The sequence below is a fragment of the Penicillium cosmopolitanum genome (assembly GCF_028827165.1).
Source record: "Penicillium cosmopolitanum strain IBT 29677 chromosome Unknown utg000005l:1.0-4006212.0:1.0-4009387.0, whole genome shotgun sequence".
In the NCBI taxonomy this organism is placed as follows: Eukaryota; Fungi; Ascomycota; class Eurotiomycetes; order Eurotiales; family Aspergillaceae; genus Penicillium; species Penicillium cosmopolitanum.
In genome coordinates this window covers 315313-334644 of record NW_026622675.1, presented here as the reverse complement: position 1 = coordinate 334644, position 19332 = coordinate 315313, and the positions used below count along the sequence as shown (strand labels likewise).

General features: G+C 49.6%; 4 protein-coding genes across 4 annotated transcripts; 2 read left to right on the top strand and 2 right to left on the bottom strand.

The window, feature by feature from the left end:
- Window positions 1-7170: 7170 nt before the first annotated feature.
- Window positions 7171-8499, bottom strand: ecm33 (GPI-anchored protein Ecm33; the record flags this gene model as incomplete). Its single annotated transcript, XM_056627774.1, has 3 exons — window positions 7171-7465; window positions 7534-8359; window positions 8436-8499. The coding sequence occupies 3 exons, from the start codon at window positions 8497-8499 to the stop codon at window positions 7171-7173; spliced, it is 1185 nt and encodes a 394-aa protein (XP_056490508.1).
- Window positions 8500-13338: 4839 nt separating this feature from the next.
- Window positions 13339-14264, top strand: alkA (DNA-3-methyladenine glycosylase II; the record flags this gene model as incomplete). Its single annotated transcript, XM_056627773.1, is given in 3 exon segments — window positions 13339-13440; window positions 13458-13614; window positions 13756-14264. The coding sequence occupies 3 exon segments, from the start codon at window positions 13339-13341 to the stop codon at window positions 14262-14264; spliced, it is 768 nt and encodes a 255-aa protein (XP_056490507.1).
- Window positions 14265-15115: 851 nt separating this feature from the next.
- On the bottom strand, window positions 15116-15946 carry N7509_003135 (ubiquinol--cytochrome-c reductase subunit 7; the record flags this gene model as incomplete). The annotated part of the gene is made up of 4 exons (XM_056627772.1): window positions 15116-15205; window positions 15365-15418; window positions 15496-15604; window positions 15831-15946. 4 exons carry the CDS (start codon window positions 15944-15946, stop codon window positions 15116-15118), a joined length of 369 nt encoding a protein of 122 aa, XP_056490506.1.
- A 655-nt stretch (window positions 15947-16601) lies between these two features.
- Window positions 16602-17902, top strand: N7509_003134 (uncharacterized protein; the record flags this gene model as incomplete). The annotated part of the gene is made up of 2 exons (XM_056627771.1): window positions 16602-17076; window positions 17136-17902. The coding sequence occupies 2 exons, from the start codon at window positions 16602-16604 to the stop codon at window positions 17900-17902; spliced, it is 1242 nt and encodes a 413-aa protein (XP_056490505.1).
- Window positions 17903-19332: the final 1430 nt, after the last annotated feature.

Below are 19332 nucleotides of genomic sequence, written 5' to 3'. Positions count from 1 at the left end.
GTGAAACAAACATCGAGTCGGACAAGAACGCTCTGTTTTAGGGCTGATCTTTCATCGTTTCTCGTATGCCAACGAGTATACCTGGGTTTCGTCGAACCTAGGTAGAATCATGACACCCCTCCTTTTCTCTTTCTCGCTCACATTTCCTCCTCTCTTCGCCACCACCATCTCTGTGTTTCATCTAGTGCAAACCCCACCGGGCCAATTTGCGATACCTGCATAAGACCGGTACCTTCGTAAGGGACCCGCGGCTGCGCCTAAGAGCAGTTTGCAGCCAGCACGCAGGACTGGCTGCAGGCTCAATCGGGGGATCTGGCCCAGGTCCGAACCACTATGGAATTGAGGGAAAAGGTAAATTTAGAGGGGGAAAAGAAAAGGAAAATCCCAAACTCAGAGAAAGCCTTCCGAGTCTTCCCCGTACCCGTCTATTCGATGTAAGAGAGAGATCTGCCAGTTCTTGCGTCTCCCTGCTTGCCATTTCCAGTGACGTGCAGTCAATCCCTCCACCAGGATATGCACTCCGGACAATCCGACAGGCACGTCGCTGGCAAAATGGCTGTGTTTGACTTTCCAGATCAAAGATCACAGTCCGAACCTGATCTCTGGGTCCGATTTTGAGTTCTTGCCTCTTCCCATGGTTTCCTGTTCCTGCTCCAGCATCGTGAGATCGATCGTGCTGGGGATGAACCTATTCCCCTCTCTATTTCGATAGGATTGTCCGATTAGCGTACTCAATTGGCACAGCATCGGGCCGTGCGGCTCTAAGTTGCAAGGGCCAGTGCTATTCGGACTTTGCATTCTTTTTTTTTCGCCTCCACAGTGTCACTGTCAAACCCCGGGCCAATGGCTGGCCTCAGCTGGCCTCCTCACGCCAGTTATTCCCAATAGTATCCAGTAGTTGACTCAGCCGCTGCCCCGCTAGACCTGTCAAGTTTCAACCTTCACAGAACAGAGTGGGGGGATCCGTAGAGATAGGGGGACTTCTATCCCCGTCCATACAACAGGCATAGAATCACTATGGAGAAACATTGAGAGGAATAAACATCTTCCCTATCTCAGAGCTATCTCAATAGGGATATTTACTCAGGAGGAAAATATGTCTGCAATGCAGCTTCCGATCTCCATCCCGCGATGGGGTCTAGATCTGCCAAGAACAAAGCGTTTCAAAAGTACCAGTTCATGCAAATGCAAGATCCATCCAGGTTCTTTCGCACGCTGGGCCTCTGAGAAGCAGACTTTGACTACGCAAATACGTACATACGTAACTCTCTCCACTACTGTACGCTCCCCTCCTCCTTCCGATTCCTACTGTAGATTCGTACATTGCCACACTGGAGTACCAGACGCATTCATTGCGTGTGGATATTTCGATCGGGTTCTTCAGTCGAAGATCCGATCTCTCTCGTTCTGTTTCCTTTTTCTTTGGTCTGGGCCCCTCTTGTCTCTTCTCTGGAACCTGCAACCATGGGTACATACAGTAGACTTATGTACGTGCTTTTGACCCCGGGAATCCTGTTCCGCATCCACGTACATACATACTACATCCGGTGGCAAGCATAAGTGTGAACCCGTGCTAGGTCCAATGTAGACGTGCCTTTCGTGATCACTGACTTAAAGAGTTTGTTCTCATTTAACTCGTAGTAACATGGCAGTACCTTACCGTCTGCTTGTACAATGCCACAACAGCACCATCAATGAAAGTATAACTTCACACACGATACTAGCCAACACAATAGCAATGATGGGCCCAAATAATTGCTAGCTCGACATATTATCGATTGGGAAGACCGCAGCAAGGGTAAGGGGAGATGACAATTTCTCATCTATGAATCAATCCCTTGTGGATCGTAGATGCTTGTAATGACATACACTGCGGGCCACACACAAACAAAGTACATTCGTTAGCTCCGAAATCAAAGATAGAGAGGGAAAAACAAAAACGAGGGTCTTTCCCAGAAAGAACAATCCCACCAGCACCTGCAAGTGGTCCGGACACGAGAAGGGGATAGAACCCCGAATCAAATCCCCGACTGGTGAACGCCGGGACCGGCAAGTGGTCCCTGGATGCGTTGGCCATCACCACCAGGGGACGGGGAATGGGAAAATCTGCAAGGACTGCAGGTACCATACAGCTCTAGCGACGTCTGGGCGCATATGAGAGACGAGAAAGTACTATTCTGGGCCACGTCTGCTTCGGAACTCAAATTCGCCGCATCTGACACATCTAGCTCTCATACTTCCCCGAGATACTTGCAGTCCCGTGGAGGTCGCCATCGATCGTACAGGTGCGGATATAGGCACAGACACAGGGGCAACAGATTACGTCCGCATGCTTTGCTTGGATTTCCTATCGTTGCGCGTTCCTACAGGATGCGTAGTGATCGGTGCTCGAGCTCAGGCACCGGGATTCCCCATTACCAGGATCCCAAGTTGCCTTCTATGCAAGGTGAATGCATAATCGCAGTGGGTCGAGCTGTGCGTCGGCTTCACTCAGGTACCCTTTGTCAATCCGATCGGAGATCTAAGAAGATGTGTGCAAGAGGAGGTTTTAGGGGAGAAAAAAGTACGCGGAGTACACGGAAACCTGTCTTGCCACCTGTTCGAAGTCATTCCTTGGTCTCCTCGAAACTGTATGTATACTTGCATTGCCACGAGAATCCAGCCCACCTAGTTGTCTCCTCTATTTCTCCACGGCTATGCTCCACGGTTCACCTGTGCGCTCCCGGACGGGCGTTTCCGAAAATGGAGACGATGTGGACGACTGCAAGACAGATTCCTTTCTCTCATTATTATTGTGGCAACCGTTGCGCTGGCCATTATCCACATTCTATCCACCAAGTCCGAGTGCAAATCCCGCAAGAGATGTGCGGGAGCGTCATCAACCAAACCCCGATCAAGCTTCCTTATGATCGATGGCACTCGGACAGATACGAGCTTATGATCCAGTTCTCTGAGCCAATCGACCCAGCCATGTTACTAGGATCATGATGCCTTCCTAAAGTTCAAACTGATCTCTACGGTGGCTGGACGGGGTCCAAAAAGTCCTTGATTACTTTGCCAAGAAGCCATTTCCACAGGATCAGCCTCAAACCGCCGGCGAATTTTAGTGAATCAGTTCTTCTAAGAGAACGGACCTCCGGTCAAGTCTCAACTAAAAAGAGCACCAGACCGAACACATCCCGATGGAAAGGATCGCGGCTAAGAAAGTTAGATCCGGCCAGTTCAACACGAATGCCCCAGCCTCTTGGGAAGGATTTTCTTCTCTGGGATCTGTCAAAATGGCACTTTGTACAAACTTAGTCGTGCAGGCACGGGCCAGCAGGTGGGGAGAACGCAAAAAAGGGTAATCCATATGGAGATGGAGCTGCGAACCCGATCCGCCTGCTCCTCGTTTCCCTGCTTTGTTCCTGTTCCTGTTCCTGCTTCAGTTCATGCACGGTATGATCATGGCTGTTGTTGTGCACTTGCGATCTAGATCGCAATTTCAAGCATCCTGCAAAGCGCTGGTCCGCCTCGCTTCCATATGTACGAGGGACAGATAGCGATCTCCTTTCTCACCCCTTCCAGCCACCCACATCTACTCCATATAAATGGGCGATCGCCGCCATTTACCATTTGAACCATTTACCCTAGGGCAGAGCCTGATCCCCGCCCAGCCCCATCGTTGAGAAAAAAGCAAAATCAATCACTGCGCGTTTATCCAAACCTTGAGCCCCATCTTTCTCGCCCCTCCCCTCTCTCTCTTCTCCTCTCCTCTTCTTCCTTCACACTATCCCCATCTTCTCCTCTTGGCGGGGTGCCTAGACGCCTCTCGCCGATCAAATAGCCAAAAGAAAATATTTCAAGGTTAACAAAAGCTGGAACCCCGGGCGTGCGCTACTCCCACAGGCTGGAATTTCGTTCTGACCCTCCTATCGGAAGAGGACGCGGACACTAATCTCGCACTAAGTGTGCACTAACTCCATGGCCCGCGTAGAGACCCAGCGGGGCGGATTCGATACATCCACAGCGACCCCGACGGGCTGGTTGGTCTCGATCTCGTCCTGCTGCATGACACCAACACTTGAGACGCACATGGACGGAAGCGAAACAAGCGGGGAAGAGAGGGATCTCTTTTCCGTCATGGACAGATTTTCGTCTTCTACCACCTACGTAAGATGTAATTTCTTTTTGCAGGACAAAATTGCTATAGTAATTGTTCAAAATTTGTGCTTGTGCGACTAACATCAGAAGCATAGGCTGTAGCTATGCACAAGAAAACAGTAACCACTGGCAGCATCAATGAAGTTTGAAAATATCATGGTATATTATCCGGGTATGAGTTAATATCAAGCCCTGGATTCTACTAGTACTACTCCGGACGAAGTAGTATCCAGCAACATCCGAGTCCCAGCCACATCATACTACTACTAGTGTACCTTAAAATCCCAGATACATTTCCAACATGAACGCATCTATCGCCGGTAGAAATTTCCAAGGTTTTTTGATAATCGCCGGATCTTCGATTTCGATTTCGATCCAGCTGCTAGTTACTTCAGAATAATCCACAGTGCTGCTCAGACTCACGAACTAGAAACGTAGTCACTTTCTCCATGGTTCCAGCTCCACTCCCACCCGTTCCTGTCTTGTCCCAGCCACCCTGGAGATCCATTCCACCGAGTACGACCGAGTACAGAGTATATCGGTCGGAACTTAATTCTCTCATCCGCGGAACGGTTCATCGGCAGCACAGCAGTAAAGTGGATGCTGGTGCATTGTAATCGTTCTCGCACTACTCCGTACCTAGCCACACCAACTCTGGATCTCACCGGGAAAGGCAATGGTAAAATTTTCCGAATCCCAAAATGACAGACCCGATCCAATTCGAAGCTTCAAATCGAACAGACCGGGCGGGGTTAAGTCCTCTTGTACTCCGTACCTGAGCACTGGGTGGGACTCGGTGAATCGACGATTGTCTTTGGTGCGTGCAGTGGGCAAAGTCGGTACCGGCTGGCCTGGCTGCTGCAGCACAGCGCATCGCATGGCATCACTTCGCTCCGAAGCGTTGCGCTGTCACTGCCTCGCTCCCACTTGAATGAAACCCACATAAAAGCCCAGGTCGGAGGGGTCGAAAAAAAAAGCAATTTTTCTTGCAACGAAACAAGATTGGTGTGTAGTTTCCCCTCTCTCTTACTTAGCTCGGACGGAGCATTTTCCACTCTGAAACAAAAGTCTCGAAGATTTCTGACTTTGGATCTGCGCTTTGCTATCTCTGGTCTCTCGCTTCCGGTCGTGCATGCGGAGGTGGCCGGGAAAACCTGGTTTCTGGGACAGACCTCATGCTGTTGAGTTTAGATCTGTCAAAGAGTGGACAAAGTACCGTACGTGTAGTTTGATGGGAAAATTCTTCTCTTTCCTCTTTCTCTCCCAGACCTACTCATCAAAAGTACGTCATTCGTCTAGTTTCTTCTCTGTTCTTATCTTCCCTATATGGAATTCATTTTCCCGAGTTAGCTCGATTCGACTGTCGATAGAAGGTTTTTGCTCTCTAAATAGTTGTTGCTTCAAGTTAAAGGGAAAATGAAGAGATATCATACCCACAGACTTTCTTTTATATGAATAAAAAAAAGCCTCTGTGGATGATACAATATATGAAACAGAAATAATAGAAAAAAAAACTTGAAGTCCTACGATTTCCTATTTATCAAATGTCTGGCTTGGAGGTCTCCGAGTCCAGGGCTGTAGAAGTGGAATCAACCAGAAGAATCACAATGCAACGCACAATTCGTGATCAAGGCCCTGGCAGTGATGCTGTCTAGATTTTAGTATTCCAGTAAATTAACAGAAGTAACAGAAATCCCCAGTCAATATTTTCCGGGGGTCCGCATTTTCGGTAAATGACGTCTTGCAATAGCTGCTACTGACAGCCCTGGGGTATCACTCCAAGCTGGGAGATGAAGTACTTCTTCCAAAATACTGGTATGGCTCGTTCTAAATTTAAAGCCTTTGATCAACCTTGAAATGATCTGATTATTATTCATTATTGCATCATAATCGCATGACCATGCCTAGATTCGAGTACTAATAGGTACAGGAGAACTATACCTAGGTATATATTGAAGTACGACGGATCCTTGCCAGTGCCCCCCTGGTCAACTTCAAGTTGAACTTGGGGTCTTCCATTCAACACCATGCATGGATCGTTCAAGATCCAAGCCCTGGAAGTTGATCCCATGGATTCTTCCGGTGTAAATGCCTCGAATACTACTATTAACATTGAAGTTGGCAGGGAGGTATTTCAAGTTATTTTCGTTCGGGTTTCTACTTCAAGTGAGGGAGTTGCGACACTGGTACCCAGGTAGTAGTACTACGGAGCAATGGTATGTATATTCATTAAATTGGAATAGACTTGATTACTTCCAGCTTTGCTCAGCTGGTGTTCAAGTTATCTCATCTATATAGGAATTCGAAGCATTCAAGTAATACCGTACGAGAGGAGGGTAGTAAATCACTCATAAGAGGGTTGCTCGATTTGAACAGGAGATTGAGCGTTGGGGGTGGGGTTTTTGAATATCTATCCATCTGCTTAGGTATGCCAGTAGTATCAAGTTCTGGAATAGCAACTCGAAATATCTGCCTGCTTGTTCCGAACGTCAATGTGACAAGGATGTTGCAATCGTGGTGGCAGTGCCTGGGGCATGGTGCTTGCTCAATAGTATGCACGCAATGAACAGGTATATGGAGACAACAAGGTGCAGAGTCGAGCATTATAGAATGGATACCAGTGGGCGTCTACGAACCTACGGGTTGCGAGAGTTACAGACTCAAACTACAAGGGAATCACCAAGGAATGAACATGTTACACATTGCAACCGAATACATTAGAGGGGGGAAAACCACTCTGGGAAACACATATGGAGATAAGGAACAAGGGGGTAATAAAAAAGGGTAAAAACTCCTTTCCGATGGGGGTAAGTCTCGCTGGGACAGAAAGATCCTGGGCGAATATTCCTCTCAGAAACGAAGACTGGAAATTATTATCATAAGAACAGCAAGTGTGGTAAGACAAAAACAATGAAACCGTTGCTTGGTGGAACTTTGCATCTACAATCTTTGCCAAAAAACAACTTTCACTCAACACCTCCTCCTTCTTTTTCTATCCAAGGAAAACCATGATCAGAGACTCATCGTTTAGACGAGCTGAGCGATGGCGTAGAAGAAGGCGGCAACACCGGCAGCGCCGACGGAGGCACCGTTGGCGACAGCAGCACCGCTGGAGGTGCTGGAGCTGGAAGAGCCGGAAGAGCTGGAGCTAGTGCCGGACTTGCCGCTGGAGGTGGTGGGGTTGTCCTCCTTGGCGACACACTTGTAGGTACCACGGATGACATCGCCACGCATCTTGTCAAAGGTGTCACAGTTGAACTTGCCGTCGGTGGACTGCAGGTTGAAGCCACCAGCGACCTCCTCAAGGGAACCGAACTCGACACTGGGAATTGTTAGCGTGGGTGGAAAAAGGTATGGGGACACTCCGAAATGGAGGGCAGGTTAACTTACGTGTTGAAGGTACCGCTGAAGTCAATAGCTCCAGTAACCTTCTGGAGCTTGGGGAGGTCAATCTCCTGCAGCTTGTCGTTGCGGGAAATCTGGAAACCACCGTTGACCTTGGTCAGAGCAGCCATGCTGATGTTGGAGAGCTGCTTGTTGTTCATAAAGACAAGGTCACCAGTGCTGGTCAGGTTGGGGGCGATGAAGGTCTTGAAGTCAGTGCCGTAGAAGCCGAGAGTACCGGAGAGGGTCTTCAGGGAAGGAACGGAGATGCTGCTGATGTTGCGGCAGGTCAGGTTCTTGCCGGTGCCGAGGTTGGGCAGCTCAATCTGGAGAGAGTCGTAGTTGGCAGCGAAGGTGATATCGCCGGTGGCGTTCTTCAGGTTGTTGACGTTGACGGTCTTCAGGTAGCGGTTGTTCTCGATGTCGAAAGCACCAACGGTATCGAGGGTGATACCATCGAGGGAGCCGAGCTTGGTGTCAGCGATGTAAACATCGCCGGCCTTGGTGATACCGGTGTCGAAGGAGAGGGACTCCAGGGCGGGAAGGACGGAGAACTCCAGGGAGCCGACGGAAGAGAGCTTGGCGAAGTTCAGGTTGGAGAGAGTGGTCAGGCTGGCCAGCTTGAAGGTACCGGTGATCTCGGAGATGGAGTCGGCAGTGAAAGAGGTCATCTGAGTGACGTTGTTGACAGTCAGGTCACCCTCGACCTTCTCGATGCTGGCGAGGCTCAGTTCACCGGAGAAGTCGGAGGAGACGGTGATATCACCCTTGACAGTGGAGCAAGAGGCGATTCCATCAGCGTCGCTCTGGGAGGAGATCTTGGTGTCACCGCCTGTGAGAATGGATTGAGTCAGTCCCAGTCGGTCGCAATGGGGAATAAGGAGCAAGATATATCATGGGATACTCACACTTAGCAGCGAAAGCAACCTGGGTGGCTGCCAGAACAGGCAGCAGATATTTGGCGAAAACCATTGTGATGTACTCTGGAAGGCGGTTAGAATTGAGTGGATGGAATAATTGGGGATAATGAGGATGAGAGAATGGGAGAATGGAAGAATCTGGTGCAGCGAGAGAGAGAGAAAGAGAGAGAGAGAGGGAGAGAGAGGAGGTCAGGGGAAAAGGTAGTTGAGGTAACTCACGATAATAAAGAAGTAAGAACGAGTGAATGGAAAGAAGTGTTAGATGACCCGGAGGAAAGAACGAATGGACGGGGATGAAGGAGGAGGAAAGAATAAGAGAAGAAGAAGTGGAAAGGAGGCGTGGAGTGGAGTTGGGACTGGGTTGGGCCAGGGAGAGTCTTGGTTTGTTGTGTCTCTGCGTATCAGAGAGTGTTTACTAGTGGGAAAGGGAAAGTACCACGGGTCCACCGGGAAAAGGCCCGTTAAATACACAAATTACAAGGGGCATACCAACACAATACCGCATCCGGTCAATTTTCACTTTTCCGTTTTCATCCAGAAAATACCCAAATTGCCTATACCAGTTAACTGTAAACATGCATGAATTTACATTTACATATTACATATTACATATTACATAGTAGAATTAGTATATTCTGAGTGATAATCAGTATGCATTGAGATGGTATTTGCCACTGGAGTGTACAGAGTTGATACTCTGTACTCCATACACTGTACACTGTACTCTACTCTGCATACTCCTGCGGACGTGCATAGAGTTGTGCAACCCACCCACTAGCGAGACTCCATATGATTATCTGTGATGGATATGGATATGCTTATGGATATGGACATGATGTTGTCGATTGCTATTTCCTGCTACTTGCTACATGCAATTAATCCTGTACATACTGCATCCAATGGGAGAGTATCATAGTAGAAATACTATGCACACTGCCATACTCTATATGTACACACTGTCATTTCGTATGGACATATACGCTGTCGTCATCCATGTCCTTAATCTCATCAATAGGTACTCCCTACTCCGTACTCTGTACTCATACTCTGCTCATACTAGTAATCCTACTAGTACCCCTGATCAACATCAATTCCACCAGACAAACTTTTTCTTCTGCAGCGATCAGGAACCACCCTGTCAGCCACTGCCCCTTTAACTAAGCTCTACGGAGTACCAAGCATGACCTAAGGATGGAGCAACAAAGGCACTATACTCCTGACCCTCTACGGAGTACACTGGCCCATCGATGTCCCGACTAAATTGCAGGAATTCAAGCCTTTACCGGACCCGCCGCCCCTTTGCCGCTATCGTCCCCCGGCATGCGCGTCTCTGATTGGCACGCAGGTCTAGCCTCGCCCTGGATTAGTCCAATCCAATCCTGCTTCCGCGATCATACAGCCCCAAGATAGCATATACAGAGTACAGACAATACGCAGCTGTCTTGTCTATCTGTATGTACGGGATATCTTGCCAGTGCCTGATATTGAACACGATCGCCCTCGCCCCTCGCCCCTCGCGCATCCTGGCCCTGGCCCCGGAAACAATTCCCATCCATCCCCTGAGCAACACATGCAAACTACCAGTACGGAGTAATTTACTGCATACTGTACATACTGTATGTACTACATACGCCCAGAAGTACGGAACACGGAGCTAGGAGCACGAAGCTAAGTAGCTAATAATAATGATACACTGCTCGGGGGCATCGCCGGCACAAAAAATAGCCCGCCAGTGGCAAAATGCGATCGCTGCCCCTGGCCGAGCCTTTGACCACCTGGGCAAGCTCTGCGGGCCTGGCAGGGGTGGTTTAATATATGGCGTGAATATTCAAATTTCGATCGGCCAGGCACAGCAAGCTTACTGGGCAGTCCTTGCGACTATTTATACTCGGATCAACTGCGGTACGGGAGGAGTACTGAGTACCTACGAATATACTCCGTACGGAGTACAGAGTACGGAGAATCTCTTGAAGTACGAGTAGGTATCTGTACTCGATCATTCCATTCGATTGATCCGCAGAGCTCGGCTGTCACTTGAAAGGAGACCGGCCGATCGACGAGAGCTCTACGGATCGACGTGCCACCCTCCGTATGCAGTTCTGCGCTCCAGCTCGACCCATCTGAAGGATCTGAAGGAAGGTTTCCCGGTCGGCTTGTTGGATGATCGACTCTACGAGTAGTCGAGATTGCCTTGCTAGGATTTGCTTTGCCTTGCTGCTCCTCTGGTTTTCTTTGCCCTGTTCTTTCCTGCTCTGATCTGCTCTGCATCATCCCACCGCAGACTAAACACCAGCTACTAGTAATTGCACTGCCTGCCCATGGTCACATCGCGCAATTTCAATTTTACTGTTTGGAAGTGGTATTACGGCTGTTTCAGATCGGAGACCAAACTTGCTTGGGCCTCGGGGTTACTCACTCCACTCGGCTCCACCGACCCGACCCATCGACCCATCGACCCATCGCTTAGATACAGAATAACCTGCAGAGAAGATGAAAATTTGCCAGTCGGAGCCACGAAGTACATACTGCTCGCACTTGATCTTGATTTTGGCATTGTCGGGCAAGAATTTGGCCCCGATCGCAAATTTTAGTATCTACAATACGCCGTACTTATGCACATACTCGGTATAATTGTCTTGGATTTTTACCTAGTGTATACCAGTAGTATTTTCCTTGTTTTGTGGCTGTGGCTGTGGTAACCATGGAGTGAACCGCGCGGCCAGATAAAACTTTTGCATATGACATGGTAATTCACTACAAGTAACAAAGCACTTGATATCTACATACTCGATACATAATGAAGAGGCATTTTCCGTATTGTCCTTCATACTTATCCTGAGCCCCAAGGTTTGACTGTAACTCGATTTTCCAGTACATACATACAAACATAAATATCGCTCACATTCCTGGAGGGCGTTTCTCGGCTCTTCTGGAATGCATGGGAACGTGGGTATGGGGCGAATCAAGGAGTCTACCCATCGCGAACGTAAATAGGGGGAGGCTGGCAACATTCTCCAGACCACAAGACCTTTCTACATATCGTATGGAGAACGGAGTTGCTCCCATGAAGTCCATGCATACATACCCAAGTCCAGTTCACCACTAACTGTCATAGACTCCGGGGAGTATGGGGGAAGGGAGGGGCGCGGGTTGGAAGATGCGCCGTTTCGGGCTAGATAGTCGACGCGAAGCTTTTCTTTTGCCTTTTGGCGTCGTCGGGGGTTTTTTTCAATTTGAGCTTCTGGCTCTTTCAAAGATGTCTGCTGAATCTACATGTCCGTACGGGAGGGACACTCCGTACGGATACCCGAGATACATACTGGACATAGTTTCGAACTAAAAGGCGCATGTCCAAGGACCGACTGGTTAATCTTGATCTCGACAGGATAGTGGCGGGAATGGCTGGTTTGACTGGTCAGACCAAATTGCACGACGTGGTCGATCAGTGTCGGACCCCACCGTCTACAATTTATTTGTTTATTCTTTTTTCTTTATTTTGCTCCTGCTCACTTACCCTGGAGAACCTTGAGCAAGCTAGCCGGCTGGTCTAGACGGGCTGACGCAAGCCCCCTGGGTCGGGGGCCAACATTGGCGTATCGAAATTCGCGCTAGTCGTTGAAGTGTCGTGGCCAATTGGTCTTCCCATATGCCCAGGTCGGTGTTGTGCCCCAATCTTGACTTATCGTGTGGTGAATCTTGAAATAGAACCCGCAGTGAGTGAAACCTTGGAAGGGCGAATTGAATTGTGCCTGTTAGAAACTTGAAATACATAGAACGCCATGCTCGGGTGATCCGTGGATCTCCTTGAATCGCGACCGTTTACGACGTTGAACCTTGGAACTGAGCGCTGGCGGAGTAGATTCGGCCCAATTGAACGGCATTACGCATACAACTGTATTGGTCTATCCATGGGTTATTGATACAGCCGAACCCTTTCAATTGATTTTCTTTTCTCGCTTGTTGCGAACGAACACATAGAGCGGCATGATGGTCTGGCCGGTAAGACTTCCGGTCTAAGGTAAGCTAGAGTGTAGAAATTGTACTGGCTTGGCTTGGCTCACGCTTGGCTTATATTGTTGGAGTGTTTCATTGGTCGGATATAGTTTGCAGTGAACAAACCAGTTGTCGTGGGTCCCTTCGAGTGGAAATGGGGGTAGAAAGGAAATATAGAAGGCATTTTAGGTTATAAATAGCCGGTTGAGCTGATTGAATTGGAACTTCCGGCTGATCAAATTGAATTCTTCAACTAAAATTCATTCATATTACTATTATTTCTCATGATCTGGTAGTAAGCCTTGGAAGTACCTAGTAATCACACGTTAGTCACTACACACTAGCAATAGTAGCACTTTGCTTGGGCAGATTGGACAACAATATAGGGCTTCACTTAAAATAAATCATCAATTTCTAACCATTGGCAGGTAAGTAATTGCTAGGGTCACGGTAATAACCTGGCTAAAAGATTTCAAGTTTGATTTCAAGTTGTTATTGTAGTAACATTAAGTCTGGTCCAGCAGTGATTACATAGTATATTCCTCGGCCGGTCTTCTGCCGCGAAACACAGGGTATTCCAAAATTGAAAAATAAAGTACTACAATACTACTACTACCTACCTAGTATAAACTTAGCTAGCTACACATTTTCAATTAAGCAGAATATCTCAGATATAAAAACCCCCATCCATATTACAGTATGATTTGAACCGTGCGAGTACCAGCGCTGGGGTTCACCGCGATACGAAGCTTGGCATGCGTCAGCCGGAATCCGGGGACTCGGAGACTCAACCTCCCCCCTCAACCTCCACTCTCACTTCGACTCTTCCGCTCGACTCCTCCGCATCAGCTATATTACCCCAGTATACTAGGAAAACCCGCAGGGACTTGAAATCAGCATGTCGCTCCGACGATCAGCCCGACTGGGCGCCATCCCATCACTTACAGCTCCCATGTCAAGCTCAGCACCAGCACCAGCACCAGCACTCAAAGTGACAAGAGTACAACACAACAACAGCATCACCAAGCCACGCAAACCTACAACCAAAATGGCAACTACAAAGACACCAAAGAGCAAACAAACAACACCTCCACCTCCCGCAACAAACTCATCATACTGGGACCCAGCACCCACCACCACCGCCAGACCCTCCACACCCCCATTGAACCGCCCCGTCGACCCGCACCGAACAAACGCAACACTTTTAACCCCCCCACGGCTCCTCAATAAACGCCTACCCAACAACCCTCGCCGAAGCCTCGCCCTCGAAAACCGGCCTGCCCCGCCCAACCGCAACAACAGGAACGCTCCTGAGACCAAGGCCTCGCCCACCTCATCGCAACAGACCCGCGCCTAAAACCCGTCATCGAAGCACATCCCTGCCCGCTCTTCTCCCCGACCGGCCTGGCAGAACAAATAGATCCCTTCAATAGTCTTACCAGCAGCATCATCGGTCAACAGGTCTCCGGCGCAGCGGCAAAGTCCATTCGGAATAAATTCGTGGCATTGTTTAACCTGCCAGGAACCGCCGCTGCTGCGAGCGCAGGAGCTGGTGCGGATGCAGGCGTAGCAGAAGGTGGACTTGCACATTCGCGATTTCCGACACCCGAAATTGTCGCACGGTGTGATCTCCCCACGTTACGGACAGCGGGGCTTAGTCAACGTAAGGCGGAGTATATACAAGGATTGGCGGAGAAGTTTGCGAGCGGGGAGCTTAGTGCGCGGATTTTGGCGACGGCGTCGGATGAGGAGCTTGTTGAGAGGTTGACGGCTGTTCGGGGGTTGGGAGGTGGTCTGTTGAGATGTTTGCTTGTTTTGCGTTGAAGAGGATTGATGTTTTTTCGACGGGGGATTTGGGAGTTCAGTGAGTTTGACCCTGATGATTGTGGGTGGATGATTGTGTTTGCTGATGCGGTGCGATGCGGTTTAGACGAGGATGTGCTGCTTTTGTTGGGAGAGATGTTGGTAAGTTGAAGGGTAAGGGTGGTGGTAAGTTTAAGTATATGTCGGAGAAGGATATGCTAGAATTGGCTGCCAAGTTTGCGCCGTATAGGTAGGACTGACACCGTCCGGGATGAGCTTGATTTTTGGGTTGTGTTTGCTGACCGCATACTGTCGATAGGAGTCTTTTCATGTGGTATATGTGGCGGATTGAAAATGTTGATGTTGCTGTTCTTACTGGTTGAATCGTCGAAGCCCGGGAGGCTTGAGATATCGTGCGTGTTGGATGCTCGGATTGTAGTTGTGATTTTATACCGACCTAGAAAGAGAGTAATGACTCCAACGAACATTGAACTGTGAATGGAGGGTGTATTTCTGGATGGGTGAATATAGACCTGTTGACCTTTTTTGGAGGGGGTTAATGGGCTGATATCAAACCGAGGCAGTCTTCCAGACGCCGGTGGCTGTGTCAGCCGATGACAGTTGCGCTCGTCCGAAGACTCATTATTTTAATATTAGGGAAATACCATCCAACATGGACGGGTAGACATGGTGTGTAAACAGAACGAAGAAAATCGATTTGTACAATATCAGTACACAAGTGGATTAAGACAGCTGGTCCATATCCTCGCCTAAAAAATAAATCCATCTATGTCATGCAACAACCCCATCGCGCTCGCATCCTATCGGCTTTTCATATCAATCGCAGCGGAAGAAGATCCACCCAGGGAAGTCTACTTGCGGAGGGTGAGGGTCTCCAGCTCGGCGCGCTCCTTGGCCTCCTGCTCGACCGCACGGATGATAGGGCTGAGGTACTCGACGTCCTAATTGAGAGAATGTATTAGTATTAAGTTGATGGAGGGATGTGGGTGGGTGTTGAGGTTGGGGGTCATCAGTGACAAATCCTCGCAACAGGATTGGCCAATACGGGGATATGCGGGGAGAGCGAATTTTGGGTGGAAGTGAAATCGCGATCAACTCACCTCCTCGGGCTTGATCTGCTCGTTGGCGGGAAGGAGAGTGTGGGAGATAGAGCACTGCAATTGAGGGTGTTATGTTAGACAATTCCTCGACCGGAGGGGGATTTCTCGGGGAAGGGGGTTTCGGGGCGAACCTGGAAAGCGCGGCGGATACGGAAGACACGGTCGTAGGCCTCCTTGGCCGGAAGGCGCTTGATGGCCTTCTGGACGTTCTCACTCTCCTCGGGGATCAGGTCGTCGAACCTAGATGGATCGCGGTTAGCCTCTGATTGTGGAAGGGGACATGTTCACTGTCGCGGGTATCGGAACGACTGGGTCGGGTTCATGCGGATGCGAATGCGAATTGCGACCACATTGGTCATGATGAAAGATGAGAATTGTCTCTATGGTCGCACGCATGATCGAAACCCAGCTGGTCGAGTCGAATATCCGCGGTGGACAGGAATTGACGGAGGGGGACGATAATTACTTCAGTCCGAGCTTCCTGTAGCCGGCGGCATCGGTGTACCAGTTGGCCAGGGGAGTCATCCAGCGCTTGAGCCAGGGGCGCTTGACAATGTAGTTGGCAATCGAAGGAGCAGACATGGTGGAGGGTATCGAGTTGGATTGGAGGAAGGGGAAAAGACCGGCTTGAATAGAACACGAGATGACCCGACGTTGCGAGTGTGCAAAACGGAGCTTGCGGCACTAGTCCGCATTGGGCAATAGTCTTGGCAGGTCGGAGTCCCCAGGCACATGACCGATCACGTGATAACCCGAGACTTGCCTGACTTGCCTGAGGCCCGCGGGGAGTTCTGCGAATGCCTCGCACCACCTCCACCTCCACCTTTCCCCAATTCCAGAATCCGCTCTCAACTACCTCCTTTACCTTCTTTTGCTCAGATCATGGGGTCGAATATCTCCTGAAGTGATTTTAAATCCCTATTGCGGGGAGCTTGCTTTGCTAGGGTCTCCCCCCACCCACTCACCCCCCCCAAAGTCCGTGCTGCATAGGGTACATCGCATCACCATTCTCGCTCGGTAATCATCGGACAATACCCTCTTCGCTCGACCCCCCCCGTTTCCTCCTCGCACGTCTTGCCAACATATCGGTCTCGACAGCAAGCGGCTTCTTGCTTCCATCCATCCTCTGATCATCTCAAGTCGCACCTTTTCGGTTTCGGAGTAACGATATGCTTGGGTCCGGGAACCCTCGGTGATCAAGACGGACAAGCGTGAGCGCCTGCCAAACTCCACAACAATGCGCTCCGACGGTCGAGGCAACACTGAAGCTGCCAACAGCTCTTTCGACCCGCTACAGAGCTCCAATATACCAAATGTCGCCCCGTCCACCTCCCACGTGCCCGTCGCATCGACGTCAAGCTCCGACTTCACCACTCGCTTAGAGATTTTCTCCACCAAGATTCCCAACTTCTGGATTGCACCCTTCTGCGGAGCTAGCGCCGGCGTGGCTTCTGGGATCGTGACCTGCCCGCTCGATGTGATCAAAACGAAGCTGCAAGCCCAAGGTGGCTTTGCCCGGCGGGGAGGGCAGTCACTCGAGACCAAGACCCTTTACCGGGGGATGCTGGGTACTGGAAAAGTGATATTTAGGGAGGACGGTCTACGCGGCTTATACCAAGGACTTGGCCCAATGCTGCTGGGTTATCTGCCCACATGGGCCGTCTACCTGGCTGTGTACGACCGATCCCGCGAGTACTTCTTCGAGCAAACAGGTTGGTTCCCATTTTGACTCCTCTGCGCATCACATCACAGCCTGCTAACAAGACCTTAGATAGCTGGTGGCTTTCCCGTGGATATGCATCTATTACTGCAGGTGCATGCTCTACTGTTGTGACGAACCCCATCTGGGTCATCAAAACTAGGCTTATGTCGCAGAGCCTCAAACAAAATAGCGAGGGAGTGCGAGCTCCATGGCAATACTCAGGCACATGGGATGCCGCTCGCAAGATGTACAAAATAGAGGGTCTTCGCTCTTTCTACTCCGGTCTCACGCCCGCCCTCCTGGGTCTGACTCATGTCGCCATACAATTCCCTCTTTACGAGTACCTGAAAATGGCACTCACAGGATATGGAATTGGAGAGCATCCTGACACTGGAAGGTCCCACTGGATTGGAATTTCCGTCGCCACATTCTTGAGCAAGATCTGTGCCAGCACGGTAACCTACCCCCACGAGGTTCTGCGAACCCGCCTGCAAACACAACAGCGTACAGCACCGGCACCATCGCCCGAAGAAATCTCCTTCCGCGGAGGATTACACCATCCCCACGACCGCGGCCGGCCACCAAGCGTCTCATCATCTGACGGTATGCCCAACCGCCCTCGCTACGACGGAATGCTGCGCACATGTCAAACAATTCTCAGAGAAGAGGGTTGGCGCGCGTTCTACTCCGGGATTGGCACTAACTTGTTCCGGGCCGTCCCGGCAGCCATGACGACTATGCTTACCTACGAGTACCTGCGGAAGTTGATACACAACTTCCAGCTCGAAGGCGAAATGAAGCTGCGCATGGCCGAGGATCAAAACGGCATGATATGATGACCAGCCGACACGAATTAGAAAGATCCCTCTCCTCCAACATCCGCCCACTACCAACACCTTAATCTCTCTCTCTTATCCTCCTCCTATTACCACTTTCATCTCAACTTGTATAGACCTGGCAGCATCATAGCTCCAGTTGGCGGCTCTCTCAGCGAGCAGGCTTCGCATTTCCAAAACACCCACCGGGGCTTGGACTCTCGGCAATAGATGGCAATAACATTTACGGCGGCGGCTCTTAGCATGTGATGATGCTGATCCGCAACTAAGATATCTCGATCACATGCTAGGGATTATTCTCGGCGCAAATGTACTTCCCAGCCTACCCTACCCTAGCCCTAGCTCTAGGGTAGGGGGACTTGCTGGAGAAAGCGTCAAAGATCTCTTGTGATCTCGAAGCGTTCTTTTTTTTCTTCCTATTCTTCTTGGACTTCATTTACCGGCTTTTTGTTCAGCATGGCTGTTGCATGCCCTGTCATTTTGTACATACATACCTGTGTCTGTTTGGTTATTGTGGCCGTTCCTTTTTGATAAATCAATGCTTGGTGATCAAGTACTCTCTCCTCTAAATTCTTCATGTTCATGAGCAATGTCGCTTAAGAAAATAAACGTAAATATAGGAAAATATCACCCCTGGTACATAATTCAACATTGGAACAGCCACCATTTAGCGATATCAAGCGACCGAATACTTAAAATATCACTAGAACTTTCTCTTTCTCACAAGCCAATGTAAAACTGAAAGAATACTAGCCTCTACGAGTGAACTTGAAGTTGAGTACACGCACTCGCATCCAATGATCCAGGCCCAAACCACCTTCTCCTAGTGGAGGTCTCCATGGCCGCGATCGTACCGTTTTCTGCACTCGTCCAATAATTGGCGAGCCTAATTATATAAAATAAGCACCCATAATGTGAGTTACCGCGCGCAAAATGCGACGAGCTGAGAGATGGGGCTGAAACATGAATCTGTTGCAACTTTCCTCTCGGCGCTAACTCGCGATACTTGACAAATTGAACTCCAAGTTCATCTAATCTGCTACCTAGATTATTTCCTAATTTATCTATCATTTGAATTTATTAATGCAACACAAACTCATATTTCGAAGATGTCCCATGCCACATACTCCCCGTTCGGTAATGAGGAATATACGGTTGGATGGGTCTGTGCCCTATATCGAATTAACTGCGGCAAGAGGCATGCTTGATGAAGAGCATGGCTTACCTCGAAAAGCGCCACTGCTAGCCGACCAGAACACATATACCTTGGGGTTAATCGGCAAAACCAAAGTCGTCATCGCGAACAGGAAAGGCGTTGCAGGGGCGGCCAGAGTCGGAAGCAGCATGGTCTTCACTTTCCCAAACATCCGCGTGGGATTGCTAGTCGGCATCGCAGCGGGAATTCCAGATCTTCCAAATAATCGGGATAT